Source organism: Rhinopithecus roxellana, chromosome 14 (assembly GCF_007565055.1).
Source record: "Rhinopithecus roxellana isolate Shanxi Qingling chromosome 14, ASM756505v1, whole genome shotgun sequence".
NCBI lineage: Eukaryota > Metazoa > Chordata > Mammalia > Primates > Cercopithecidae > Rhinopithecus > Rhinopithecus roxellana.
In genome coordinates this window covers 27251636-27264422 of record NC_044562.1, presented here as the reverse complement: position 1 = coordinate 27264422, position 12787 = coordinate 27251636, and the positions used below count along the sequence as shown (strand labels likewise).

Here is a 12787-nt window from a genome sequence, read left to right as displayed (position 1 = left end):
ATTTTTTGTATTTTCAGTAGAGACGGGGTTTCACCGTGTTAGCCAGGATGGTCTCGATCTCCTGACCTCGTGATCCACCTGCCTCCCAAAGTGCTGGCATTACAAGCGTGAGCTACCGCGCCCGGCCGTTCCAAAAGCTTTTGATGGTACATGATGTTTTAGCTACCCTTATCCTTGGCTGGTGAGAGAGAAGCATCACTGCATATCAGATTCCCCTGCCTTTGAGGCAAGTATCATGCTTCTAATTTACCCATTATCTATTGTTATAGAAGATGGACTGTATATTTTCAAAAATACATTCATGTCAATATTATATTTCAATAAGTCAAAACTAGAATACAAAAAGAAAAACAACAGGACGACCCTCTCCCCTTCCTGCTCCTAGCCCCATGGAATGAAGGATGGTTGACTTTAGTTTTCATTATAGTGGGTTCTCATGTTATTGTAATCTGAATTTCTCAAATAAATTGATATTAGTACATTATATTTCTGGAGACTATCTTATCCAGCCACCTTAGGGTTACTGCATTCTGAGTGGACATCAACATGAATCCTTAGATCTTTGAAATGTCTAAGTGGAATACTTGAAAATACCCCAGTTTACCAACATACCGCCTTTCCTTTGATGTCACTCAGTTTCCATGTTTGCTTTACTTTTCATGGACAAGCAAAAGGATATCTTCTGTCAGAGATTCACATAATTTTTTCTTCTGACTCTGTCACCCAGGCTGAGTGCAATGGTGCAATCGTGGCTCACTGCAGTCTCACCCTCCCGGGCTTAAGCTGTCCTCTCACCTTAGCCTCCTGAGTAGTTGGGACCACAGGTGCAGGCCACCATTCCAAGCTAATTTTTGTATCTTTTGTAGAGACGAGGTCTCACTATGTTGCCTAGGCTGGTCTCAAACTCCTAGACACAAGCGATCCCACCTTAGCCTGCCAAAGTCCTGAGATTACAGGTGTGAGCCACCACACTTGGCCATACATGGTGTTTTTAAGTCAACAATAATGAAGCCCTGTTGCAACAGCATTAGTACTTTATCAAAAAGCACTTAATGTTCCTCAGCCTAAGTCTACAAGACAATTATTTTTAGTATCGTCTAAGTTGAACAAGAAGGTACAGCAGAAGCTGAGACAGTTTAAACAGTTTATGTGAAAATGTGCAGCTAGTAAGTGACTGATAAGTTTGAACTCTATTGGGGCTGTCTTTAAATTAATGAGTTATACCTACACTGCAATCAATTCACTAGATAGGAATTCTTTCTTTTCCTTTACCCCCTTATCTGCCTCATCCTAAATATTATTAGGTAGTTTATAGTCTCTTCTTTAAAATTAGTCTCCCCCTACTCTAAGTTCTTACACAAAGGGCTGACACTGTTTTAAGGTAGAAGACACCATCAGACATTAATTAGAGGAAAACATTCACCTGTGGAAAAAATCAAGAAGCCATTTTAGAAACAAATGAATCAAGAGTTGGGTCTCCACCTGTATTTTCCATCATTCAGTACATCCCAGGAGATGTTCCTCAAAACTTGATAGTTTGGTATTCAACAAAAGGGCTCCATAATCAGATTAGAATACACTGAATTAAACAAAGTTAAACATGTCTTCATACTGCGAGACTTGTCAGGGCCTTTAGTAGGTTAATGTGCACTCATACACTGAAAGGTAAAGGGATGTAATTTTTGACTTTTACCAAATTTTACCTTCAGAATGCTTTTCTATCACACCACTGTTCTACAGAGCCTGCTTTGGGGAACAAGTCTTTATCATGAGACTCGGTTTGGTTTCAGAGTATTCAAATAGTATCATTCCTCTAGAAGCTTATAATCAAAGGCAGTGGGGGTATGGATACACTATAATAGAATAGAGTCTGGTATGTGTTTTAACAAGGTATAAATATAATAATGTGGCATCAATAGAGGCTAAAAAAGAAATTTTGCCTGGAAGAGTCATGGAACGGTTGACATTGAGCTAGAAGCATAGAGCGACACAAATAGAGGATCATCTCTACAGCAGGTATTTTGAAATCTCAGGACAGATTCAAGAGTTTAACTAGTTTTTTTTTTTTTTTTTTTTTTTTTTTTTTTTTTTTTTAATACAAGCTGCCCAAAATGAGACATCAATATTTTCATGAGAAAAAAAAAGAAGAGTTACTTCTTTAAGTAATGCTTGCTTCTTTCATTAGTTCAGTGCTAAAGGTTACCCGAACAGTCATCTCACAGCTAAGAAATATTCCCTTCAATGTAGACACAGTACCCCATGATTCTGCAAAATGCACTCTCCTCAAATGTCTCCCAGTTTGCCATCTGTTCCATTGATCATCAGGGGCAATGCAATTGCTAATCTCAGAAACTCTAGTTTACTGAATTGGAGCTAAATGTCAAGAGCAATTTTTAAATATTATACTATACATTGAAAAATATATACCTCTGATGAAACCCAGACTGTTTTACAGAGACAGATTCTTTGGAAAAACACACACACACACACACACACACACACAAATAGTATACAACTAATGACTGAATCAAGTCTTCTATGCCTGTAATACAAAGCACACATTCATCCCCTAATTGAATAAATATGCAAGTATTCAGATTTCTGAAGATATTGCCATTTTGCAAATGCAATAATAAATTAAAAGCTTTACATTGCATTCCAACCACATATAAAAGGTTGATTCAGGCCATTGGCCCCACATAGTATCTAGCACGGCTGTGTATTGCCGACTACAAAGAGAAACTTTTTATCCTAGTTGCTTTCTTATAGACAAAGCAATAATGCTCATTTTTTTTCTACTCAATAGCTAGAGGAATTCAAATGGGACTAAAAACGAAAACACAAGGTTGTTGCATTTGATTTGCCCAATGTACAGGAGAACATAGCTGACAGAATTTATATTTAAATCAGTTCGGCAGACACAAAAATAATTAATTCAGCAAGGAAGGTTTTCTTGTGGCTCATTTCAGTGATATGAGGTAAGATTCAGTCACTGGTTGCTACATTCTCCCTTTCTTTAAAAAGGAGATGTGGGCCAAGTCGTTCTCTCTCTCACAATTCGCCAAATTTAACTAACTCAAGAGGCTACGACTGGAGCTGACATAAACCAGGGCTCTCCTCACACTCTTTAAGTGTAGCAGCCACAGCCTTAGAGAAAAACCAAAAGTACCAGGTCAATTACAGGCTGCATTGATTCAACAAATGGATTAACAGCCATGTTTTAATCCAGGAGCAGAACATCTCGAAAACCTGATATGGCAGAATGGAAACCTCCAAATGGCCAGTGGTTATTCTGGTGTAGCTGAAATGGGCTCGTTTATGATCATAAACATTCTTGAGCCTTCATAAACATGGAGGCTTCTGAAGTCCTGGCAATCAGCTCACAAACTGCTTTAGAAAAGAAACAGAAAGAGGCTCAAGCCTTTGAGAGGCTGCCACTTCTGTAAAAAAAAAATCTCTCTGCCCCCAACTTTGTTTGACACCTACAAATTTCTTACACCCAACAAATTTCTTTAATCAAAATCACTCCTTTTTCTTCTACAGATGAATTCCTGGAAAGTGTAAAGGGAAGAAAGCCCCTCCATTGAGAAATAGGATGGTGGCAGGCTATCTGCTTGTCTGATTCTTCACAACGATAAAGGCAGGTCGAGGGCACAGAATTTGCAACCAGTGTGTGAAATGGACAAAATGAATGGCTTGTCAACAAGACTAGCATCAAGTAGCTTCTGGATGTGCACCCAAAAATGTCCCAAAAACTTATCTATCTTGAAACAGAAGCTGGCTGTACCGCCAGGGTGAACCTTATTGCTTTGCCCTATACCAACAGCAAAAGAAAAAGGCAAGGAATTACCAAGCCACGGTGGGAAAGATTTTCACAGCAACAAATGAAAACAGAGAAGTACCCACTGCAACAATTTTTAATGACTATATCCAATCCACATAACAGGTCCTTACCCCTTGGATGAGCAAACAACCATCATTTTGCCTTGGCCGCTAAAGAATTTGAGATAATTGTTAGCACTGTGGTCCCAAAAATGACAAGTGAAATCAAAAACAGTCTTGAGTTTTGAGTACACATATTAACACTTAAATGCTTCTTCCTAATAAGTTTCAGGATTAACAAATGTTTGTCAAAAGGAACTGTGCTGAGCAATTGAAATCTAATTTGAAATGGAACCATGATAGTCTAATACATATATGCATGAAACGAAGAAGCTTCCTAATATGCGTAGCTGACACCAAATATGCAATTTACATACATTACACACTAATAATCTCAATTTTAATATTATTCTTTAAAAGCAACTGGATGGGTGGTAGAGTTAAAGGTTTGCTTTTGTAAAATGTGAATAAGAACAAAAAGTTGATCCTGGCATTTTATGCCATTAACCACAGTCTTATTAGTGTAAAGAGCTATCTGCTCTTTCTGGGTCTATTTCAGAGATGGTATCTCATCACCACAAGTCTGTGATGATTCAGCTGGACTTACTATATGAATGGTGGATAAACTGCAGATGAGATCTGCAGACCTCCTCTTTGTTCCTGAGTGGTGCTGAGTGGTGGGCAAACATTCAGGCATTTTCAAGCCCAGTACACAAATCTTTATGAGAATTTTTTCTTTCCTCAGTAGATTATCCATGAAATAGGACAGGTGTACTGGTTATTCAATTACATCTTACCCAAGACCTGAACAAAATTTGAAACGAGGCCTCACAGCATAGTTCTTACCATGGGGATTTATTAATAATAGTTAAAGGTTCTCTAAAACAAAAGTTTTTTGTAATTTAAGCCTATTTTCTTATTTTGTCATTGGTTTCACTCATAAACCAGAAACTAAAATCTGCCCATCTGCTCTAAACATAAAATATGTTCATAATAATCCAGATTTATACCAAATGTATTTGTAAGTATTGCTGAATTGAGAGGAACTCAAAATTTATAGGCTCTGAGGTTGCAAACAGAACTTCCTCTTTTTAGGGATGAAAATGCTTAAAATGAATGTAGGAAAGGCTCAGAAAGCTTCTTGGATATCAAATGGCTTCATAGGGGAAAAAAAATGTCAGTGATATAAGAGTAAATGAATCAAAACCATATGGATCAAATTTTCCCTAAAATACACAGTTTGAAAAATTAAGGAGGAAAAGTGCTTGGCAAAAATGTGTTTTAGGTTTTACCAAACCCAAAACATTTGAAGAATCATTTGCAATGGTTGATGAACCCTAAATGCAGCCAAGTTGGCCCATTTTGTGTACTACAAAACAATAGAAAAACTTCCTAGAAACCGTGTAACCCACTGATACTGTATTTCACTCAGGAAATCTTTAGAAACTGTTACCGAAGAACTGTGGAGTTTGTAGAAGTTGGGTGGGGGTGAGGCATGAAATGATAAAAGTTTGTTAATTTAATTGGTCTTGTTTTGGGGGTTTGGCTATGTGTGTCTTGGGGGTGGGGGAGCAGTGAGTGTAGTATTTCTTGCAAAGAAAAGTTAATTAGAAGAACATGGGCCAAATGTTAATTAGCCTCACATCTTGAGCATATGGTAGTACTTCCTCAGCACTCTGTATTCCAAGGCAGCATTCCTTTTTCTTCCCACATGTGTAGGAAGGTGCTGGTAATGTACTCTCTGGGGATGCAGGGGAAATAAATGGTCTGTTTTACCCCCTGTACTATATTGTCCTCACATCAACAGAACAGAAACTTTCAGAAGGATGGTACTACAGAAGAAAGCCTGTGTTGCAGTGAGTTAAACGCTTTCCTTCCCAGAGGGTATTCTGTCATTCATTATGAGCCCCATCTCCAAACAGGTTATGCAGTTCAAACAGCAATCCAGAGATGACAGAAAATTTTGAGGTCATTAGCCTGTCTCCACCCTCGCACGCATCACTGAGAATCTCGCCTCAAGTTTCCTGACACATCCAGCCTTCAATGGAATGAAAAACCAAGCCCACCATTTGTGAAGCCATTCCACCCTGACTGCAAGAAAATTCAGTTGAATATCCGTGGGGCAGCCCTTGGGAAATTTCTTAGGACATTATGCTTCCTCTGGTGGTGACCAGCCACTAAAATGTGTAATTTGTGTTCATAGAAGAACTAGTAAGAACTGGACAAGACATAGAATTGGCTCTTAACCCTGCCACTAGCTCACTCCATCAATTAGGTGATTGTGTTGCCTTGGCCTCAGTTTTCCAATAAGTAAAATGAAAATATTCCCCAGATATTGTTGCTGATTCCCTCAGAACAAGAAAACCTTGCCAATGATTAAGTAATGCAGCAGACCCTTTCAGCAACTTGAGGAGGAATAACATCAGAGTTTCTAAAGGTTGCTATTGGTATTCTGAAATTTAGGCTGTCACAAATACAGATCAGTCCACTGTCAAGCTCTGACCATCTGGACAGGTGTGACCTCCCTGAGACACTGTTTCACGCCAGCCCCTTATGAAGCTGAGACCTTCTCTGAGGAACGCACTAAGGGCATCTATGATGTGCCATTTGGCAAATGGCTCTACTTCCCAGCCTTTGCTCGGGAGAACAGATACATTAGAGACACAAAACAAAAACCAACTATTGTATACATACACACACACACACACACACACACACACACACAGAGAGAGAGAGAGAGACAGAGAGAGAGAAATGCTTTGGCTATCCTTATAGTGTCTATTAACCCCTTGATGAGAAACTAGAAAGCCCATTCTACAATGGTTCACACGAATTCTAGCTCACAATTTCTAACTGTGGATGGCAAACAATACATCAATTTCAATGGTTCTAGGGGAAAAGTTGAATAAAATGTAGAAATATTTTTAACATATCAAATAGCTCCCCACCAGAGAGATACACAGTGAGCTGACCACAGTGACTCAAAAAACTACATCCAATTCCATGTAAACTGACAGGTGGCAAAAGGCCTATGATGACATGTAAATACAGAGAAAAGGCAAGATACAAAGTTGTATACACTACTTTCTACTTTCTCAATTATGTTTCTAAAGGAGGCATAAGAACCTAAAAAGGCTAGAAGGCAATATGCAAAGATATTCATGGTAGTTGCCCTGGAGGATTCTTTTTTCTGCTTTACAGACACTTTTTAAGCAATTTAAGCAGTTTTTTTTATTTCTCTACAATGAACATCCAGTGCTTTTATTCTGGGGATAAGATAAAAGACTAATGGAAATTAAACTTAGCAAAAAGAACATAAATAAACCTGAACAGAAAAGTTTAAAAACTAATCTCTACTAAATTATTTTATAATATGACTAAAACCCCCTGCATTTGTTTTTTCATGAAACCTGTTTTCTCTTCATTCAACTATGGGCTATAATAGACAAGATCCTAGACCCGGAACCAGGAATCCTAGATTCTAGTCTCAATTCCCTCCCTATCAGTCCTTTGGCTGGCAGAAGGTGACAATCATTTTGGGCCTCAGCTGGTTTTTCTGCACATTAGATAACCAGACAGAGGTAGAGGAAGTAGGAGAGTAAGTAGCAAGGAAGAGGAGAAATGGTAATCATAATGCTATTAGTTATTATCAGTTAGCATGACATTGTCCGTGTTATATGATCCAATATATTAATAAGTACTCTATAATAAGCAGTGACTTATTAGAGGTCACCAGCCTTTCTCTAGTCTCTTCTTTAGTTAACAAGCAAACCAGGGTGCTAGACATGAGCTCTTTGCTCCACCTTTTTCTTTAAAATATTTTTAAGAAAGCCAGACAAGCACCTCTTGTTTAAATAGAGTCATTACAGAGAAGTGATACAGCCCAAAGTCTATAGAAATCTAAGTTCAAATCCAATTTTCCTACTCCATTGTTACATAAATATGTTCGGCAAGATACTGATTTACTCGTTGTCCTTTGTTCTTTAACTTTGCCTGAGGAAATAAGGAGGAACTTCATATTATTTGTCTCTTTTCTAACTCAGTGGGGTTGCCACAAAAACCAAGAGAACATAAATTCCTAGTGGTGGTTTGAGGTAGAAATGTATGGCAGAAATGCAAAATACCCTGCATATTGCAATGTAATCAGGAATTAACATAATATGTAAGATACAGTAAAGAAATACAGGAAAAAATGCCTATGAAATTTTCCATTGCTTAGTATTAGAATGATTTCGCTCTAACATCAACTCCAGAATCATAGCCAGGCTTCTTGAAGTCAAGGATTAATAGGAGATCACATTCTAGCAATTCTACTTATGTGATACTTGTATAATACAAAAGAATACACATCATAACATACAAGGTAATACACTTATACAAGAAACTACCAGTTTCACTTATAGAATACAGGTTCTTGTTAGTTTTATTGCTATTGAATAAAATAAGGTACTAAGAAATGCCAATGGAATCTGGGATCTCACTTTTCAGAAGCAGCTAGGGCGGGAGTTTACTTTTATTAAAAGTTTCAACCAAATCATGTTCATAACAAGCTCTTCTATGGCCCCCAAAACTACAAATGTTAAAAAAGTCACAGAGATAAGTACATTCGATGTTACTTCTAAGTTGTGGAAGAAGCTTATAAGCTATAAATCTGGGTATTTTAAGGATGACTTTATGAATATAAGTCCATTATTCTTATGCAGAAATCACATTCACAAATGCCAGCACTTGGAAATAACATGTATTAAAGTCCTGTAGGAAGCACTTTCATTGTTTTCATGTTGTTATTTTTCAGTTGAGGTTTAAAGCCACTTCATAATTTTTTTTTTAATCCCAGGATGTGCTATAGGAATCTATGAAACTTAATTACATTTACTGTTACAAAAAAGGATTTATGAACTTTTGCCTTGAGGCGGAAAATGTTTATTTCATTGCCTTTGCTATCCATCCTTTTCAACTCCTCCGGCTTTGAACTTTTCAGCTGCTCACAGTTATCACCGTGGTGCAGAGCCCAGGAACTCCACTCCCAAGACACACACCACAAGTTGAAGAAAACGAAGAAGGCAAATATATATGAGTCATTATTTTGGCCACCCTTTGTGCTATTAAAATCTCATTTTCTGCCTATTAGAATGCCCTCTTGGTGCTTAGGCAGCAGTGATAGTCAGTGATTAGTGTGTAATTGAGTATAATTGTCTTTCACTTTTCATTTGTGTCATTCTGAGCTTCTCTCTGTTTTTCTAACCACCAAGAGGAAAAAGGGGGTTGAAAACAGATAAAGCTGTTCAAACTCTCTGAAGAGCTTCTCGATGGCAATTATAGATTGCAACCCCTTGTGACATTTCTCCAAATTTAGTGGGCAGCTATCCTCGCCACCTGGGCCAAGCACTCTCTAATAAAATCAAGGGATCTGTATTTAAACAACTGCTAATAATGTCAACCTCGGACAGATGCCACATGTAGGAAATTTAACCAACCCTCTCACATGCAATTATCAAGGCAATTTATTAATATGATCTCCCAACAAAAGCTCATAGTCCAATGCAAATTAGAAAAACAATTACAACATTCAAATATTTATATAGTCCCAAAGAGCAGTAATTCCCCTAATTTGTGCATTTATAACTCATTTATTCCAGAGTTCGTAGTCATCAGCTGGGTCTCTCTCCATAGGACTTGTTTGCTTCCTCTCTGATTGTTTTGTCAAAGCTTTAGTGTTTTCTTACAAGGTGCTTTTGATCGAAACTTCATCAGCTGACCAAATACAATTTAAAACAAAAAACAAAACAAAAAAACCTGCCACTGTTTGCAAGTTTCTTAACCAAAGCCCAGAACTAGGATGGAGAAGACAAAACATGGCAAACACCTTCACAACTAAATACGAACACAAAGTCTCCAAGATTATATCAAAAATCACTTGAATTTTAAGTCTAAGCTACAACTTTTGATGAAGCCAGTAAGAAGGGTGGAGAGAAAGGAAACTAGAAAACTGAAATCATGTGGCTTGTATAAAGAATACATTATGGTTTAAATTTGGCAATTCATTACACCACTGCCTCAGGGAACTGAGTATTTGGTTCTGGTATACAGCAAATCGTCTGTCTAGAAACACGGGACTGACCTGAGGTGAGAGGCCATTGCCAATGGTGGGGTTCATGGGGTTGGAGGGCCCGGACGGAGGCACAAAGCTGTCTGTATAGCTGGAAAATCCATGCCTGGTGCTCGGGAGGCAGTAGGCAGAGCTGCTGTCTGGGTTGGAAGGAATCGTGCTTTGGTGTACAGTGCTTGGAGGAAGCGGTTGAGGTCTGTGAACGGTGCTGCTGGAATCTGACACGGCTGAAATGAAAAAGACTGTCAACCATCATGTTTTCTTTTAGGCCAGCAGAGAAAGTTCCGTGCAAAAGTTCATCAGCCACCAGGCCATCAGGAGCATCTATTGACCAAATCAAATGTTCACTTCAAACTGCATTTCTTAACGTGCAGGTGTAGAATCGCCCATAACAGATACAGTCACACCCATCTCTGCACATATTTGTAAGTAACATATATACTCTCATGGCTGGCTCACCCAGAATACAAATGCAGAAATCATATTAGCAATGCTAACAAGCATATTTTGGTAGTGAATGTTATTCATCAATATGAGAATTAACCAATGTAACGACTGCAAGTCTCAAATTTCTTATCAAATGTAAGAAATGTAAGGACTGCAAGTCTCAAATTTCTTATCAAATATACGTTTAAAGCACCTAAATATTTGTGTAATAATATAGTTTCAAATGCCTGGAATGCTATTTCATAATCCAAAATAATTGGGTCTTAAAATTTAACTTTATCCCATTCACCTCCGTGTACTAACAAATAATGAATTTGTCAAAGCTTACCTTCCCTCTATTATTCCTACAGTTAGTAAGCATCATTGAATTCCAGTTAGTTGCAAACTGGAGTGAAATGTAAAGGTGAAATTTTAACAAAAGAAAAGCAAATCCCATGGTTATTTAGGAAAGTTGTTTTGTTTTAAAATGCTGCATTGGAATTCTATTACAGCACAGTTTATCTAGAGATATTCAGATACATCATAGAACAAACTATGTTTCTGAAATGTGACAGGTACGTCCAGGACAACCCGATGTATTATAATTACAAACAACATGGGTGTCAGCACTGCAGAAGGATTCACTTGTATGAAATATCCACCAGAGAAATCGCCTGGAAGTTACTTTTTAATCTCCTTGACTCTTCCTCGATACCTTGTGGAATAGATGTGGGCTGGTAAGAGGTCTCCGACAGCTGGTACGTTGGCAGGGTCGGCATGGCAGTGGGAGGGAACCCCCCCGGAATGAGATGGTTGAAAGCCATCAGTTGATTGGCCCCAGCTTGCTTCCTCCATCTTGCGCGGCGGTTGCTAAACCAGACCTATGGATTTAATTTAAAAGTTAAGGATTTCACTGATGAAATAATAGTACATTCTTAATGAATTTTTCATGCTAAAACAGATTAAAGGCCCCTGACTGACAGGGAAATAGATGCAAGAGTTCTCCGCCTTCTGTGTTGTGTGGGCGAATTGTCAGGACTGAAAGAAGATTTTAGCGTCAAAGGTCAGTAGAGGGGCTTCAGGGACCCTCCATGGTCTTGCAACAGCAGCCCCCATGAACCTTGTGAGGACTATGGGCAGGAATCACTGAGCAGGAGTAGGAACAACAGGAACTCCCCTCCCTTCCCTCAACACGCACCCACCTGCATGTGGAGAACCTTCTGGGGAGGATACCTGAGCCTCTGTGACCCTGCGTGGCACATGTCCTCCATTTGGCCTTGCCTATTAAACCAAGCCTTGTATTTTATATTCTTATTAGTCTGTCTCTGTATTTCTCTGGTCACTATGGGTATAGTTTCTGGATGGTCATATAAACTGAACAGAGGAGAGGTGGAGCCATTTTTTCATCTCTTCCAAAATATGAGACATTGCTCTGATCTTGGTGGAAATAAATGCCAAAGAGGTAAGTGTTTCAAAAAATGAAAGCCTTTTTTTTTAATCTAAAATAATTCATTTGTGTCTTATTTCTTTCAACAACAGCTTTAAGCTCCTAGAATATGCTGTGTCAAGCACTATGCTAACCAGGTACATTCAGAAAAGCCAGATACAATATAATAAAATGCCCTCAAAGAATTCAAAGCTCAAGTATTTTGTATGAGTCAGTGGAGAGAAAGGGCAATCATGACAGCAAGAAATGTAACTGAATATGTAAAATGTTGAGAAATTGTGATATAAGGCCTTTAATGGGTCCCGTGCTCCTGCCCAACTCTTACATGTGCAGAGTTTAAATGTAGAACTTGGGATGATTTTTCTATGGACCACACATGATGTTTCCCTCAAAATGAGAGAGAATTTCTACCAACTAAAGATGTTCTAATTCCTACATCAAAAGTTCATTGAAACTTTTTTTTTTTTTTTTTTTTTTTTTTTTTTTTTTTGAAACAGTCTCTTGCTCTGTCACCCAGGCTGGAGTGCAATGGCATGATCTTAGCTCACCCCAACCTCCACCTCCCCGGTTCAAGGGATTTTCTTGCCTCAGCCTCCTGAGTAGCTGTGATTACAGGTGCCCACCACCATGCGCAGCTAATTTTTGTATATTTAGTAGAGACAGCGTTTCACCATGTTGGTCTTGAACTCCTGACCTCAGGTGATCCACCCACCTCAGCCTCCCAAAGTGTGGGGATTACAGGTGTGAGCCACCCATTGAAACTGAATATGGAGGAAAGCACTGTGCTTGGGGATGGAAGGATGTAAAGGGAATAAAGTAGGATCTCTGCACTCTGGCAGTTTGCCGCCTTGTCCTCATGGGATTCCCAGAGCAGTCAAGGAGACCAAAATAATTGCTCACTAGAGGTAGAAACTCCATATTTG

The 12787-nt window shown here is 38.6% G+C and overlaps 1 protein-coding gene across 4 annotated transcripts in view; it reads right to left on the bottom strand.

Moving 5' to 3' along the window:
* The window catches only part of PAX3 (paired box 3), a 99633-nt gene that overhangs the window by 10354 nt on the left and 76492 nt on the right, over window positions 1–12787 (bottom strand). For all 4 annotated transcript variants that reach the window (XM_010355443.2, XM_010355446.2, XM_010355444.2 and 1 more), the window contains exons 6-7: window positions 11133–11298; window positions 10004–10218 (exon numbers count right to left, since the gene is read on the bottom strand). In XM_010355443.2, the coding sequence (XP_010353745.1) occupies window positions 10004–10218; window positions 11133–11298 (381 nt within the window). The remainder of the gene's footprint in view (window positions 1–10003; window positions 10219–11132; window positions 11299–12787) is intronic.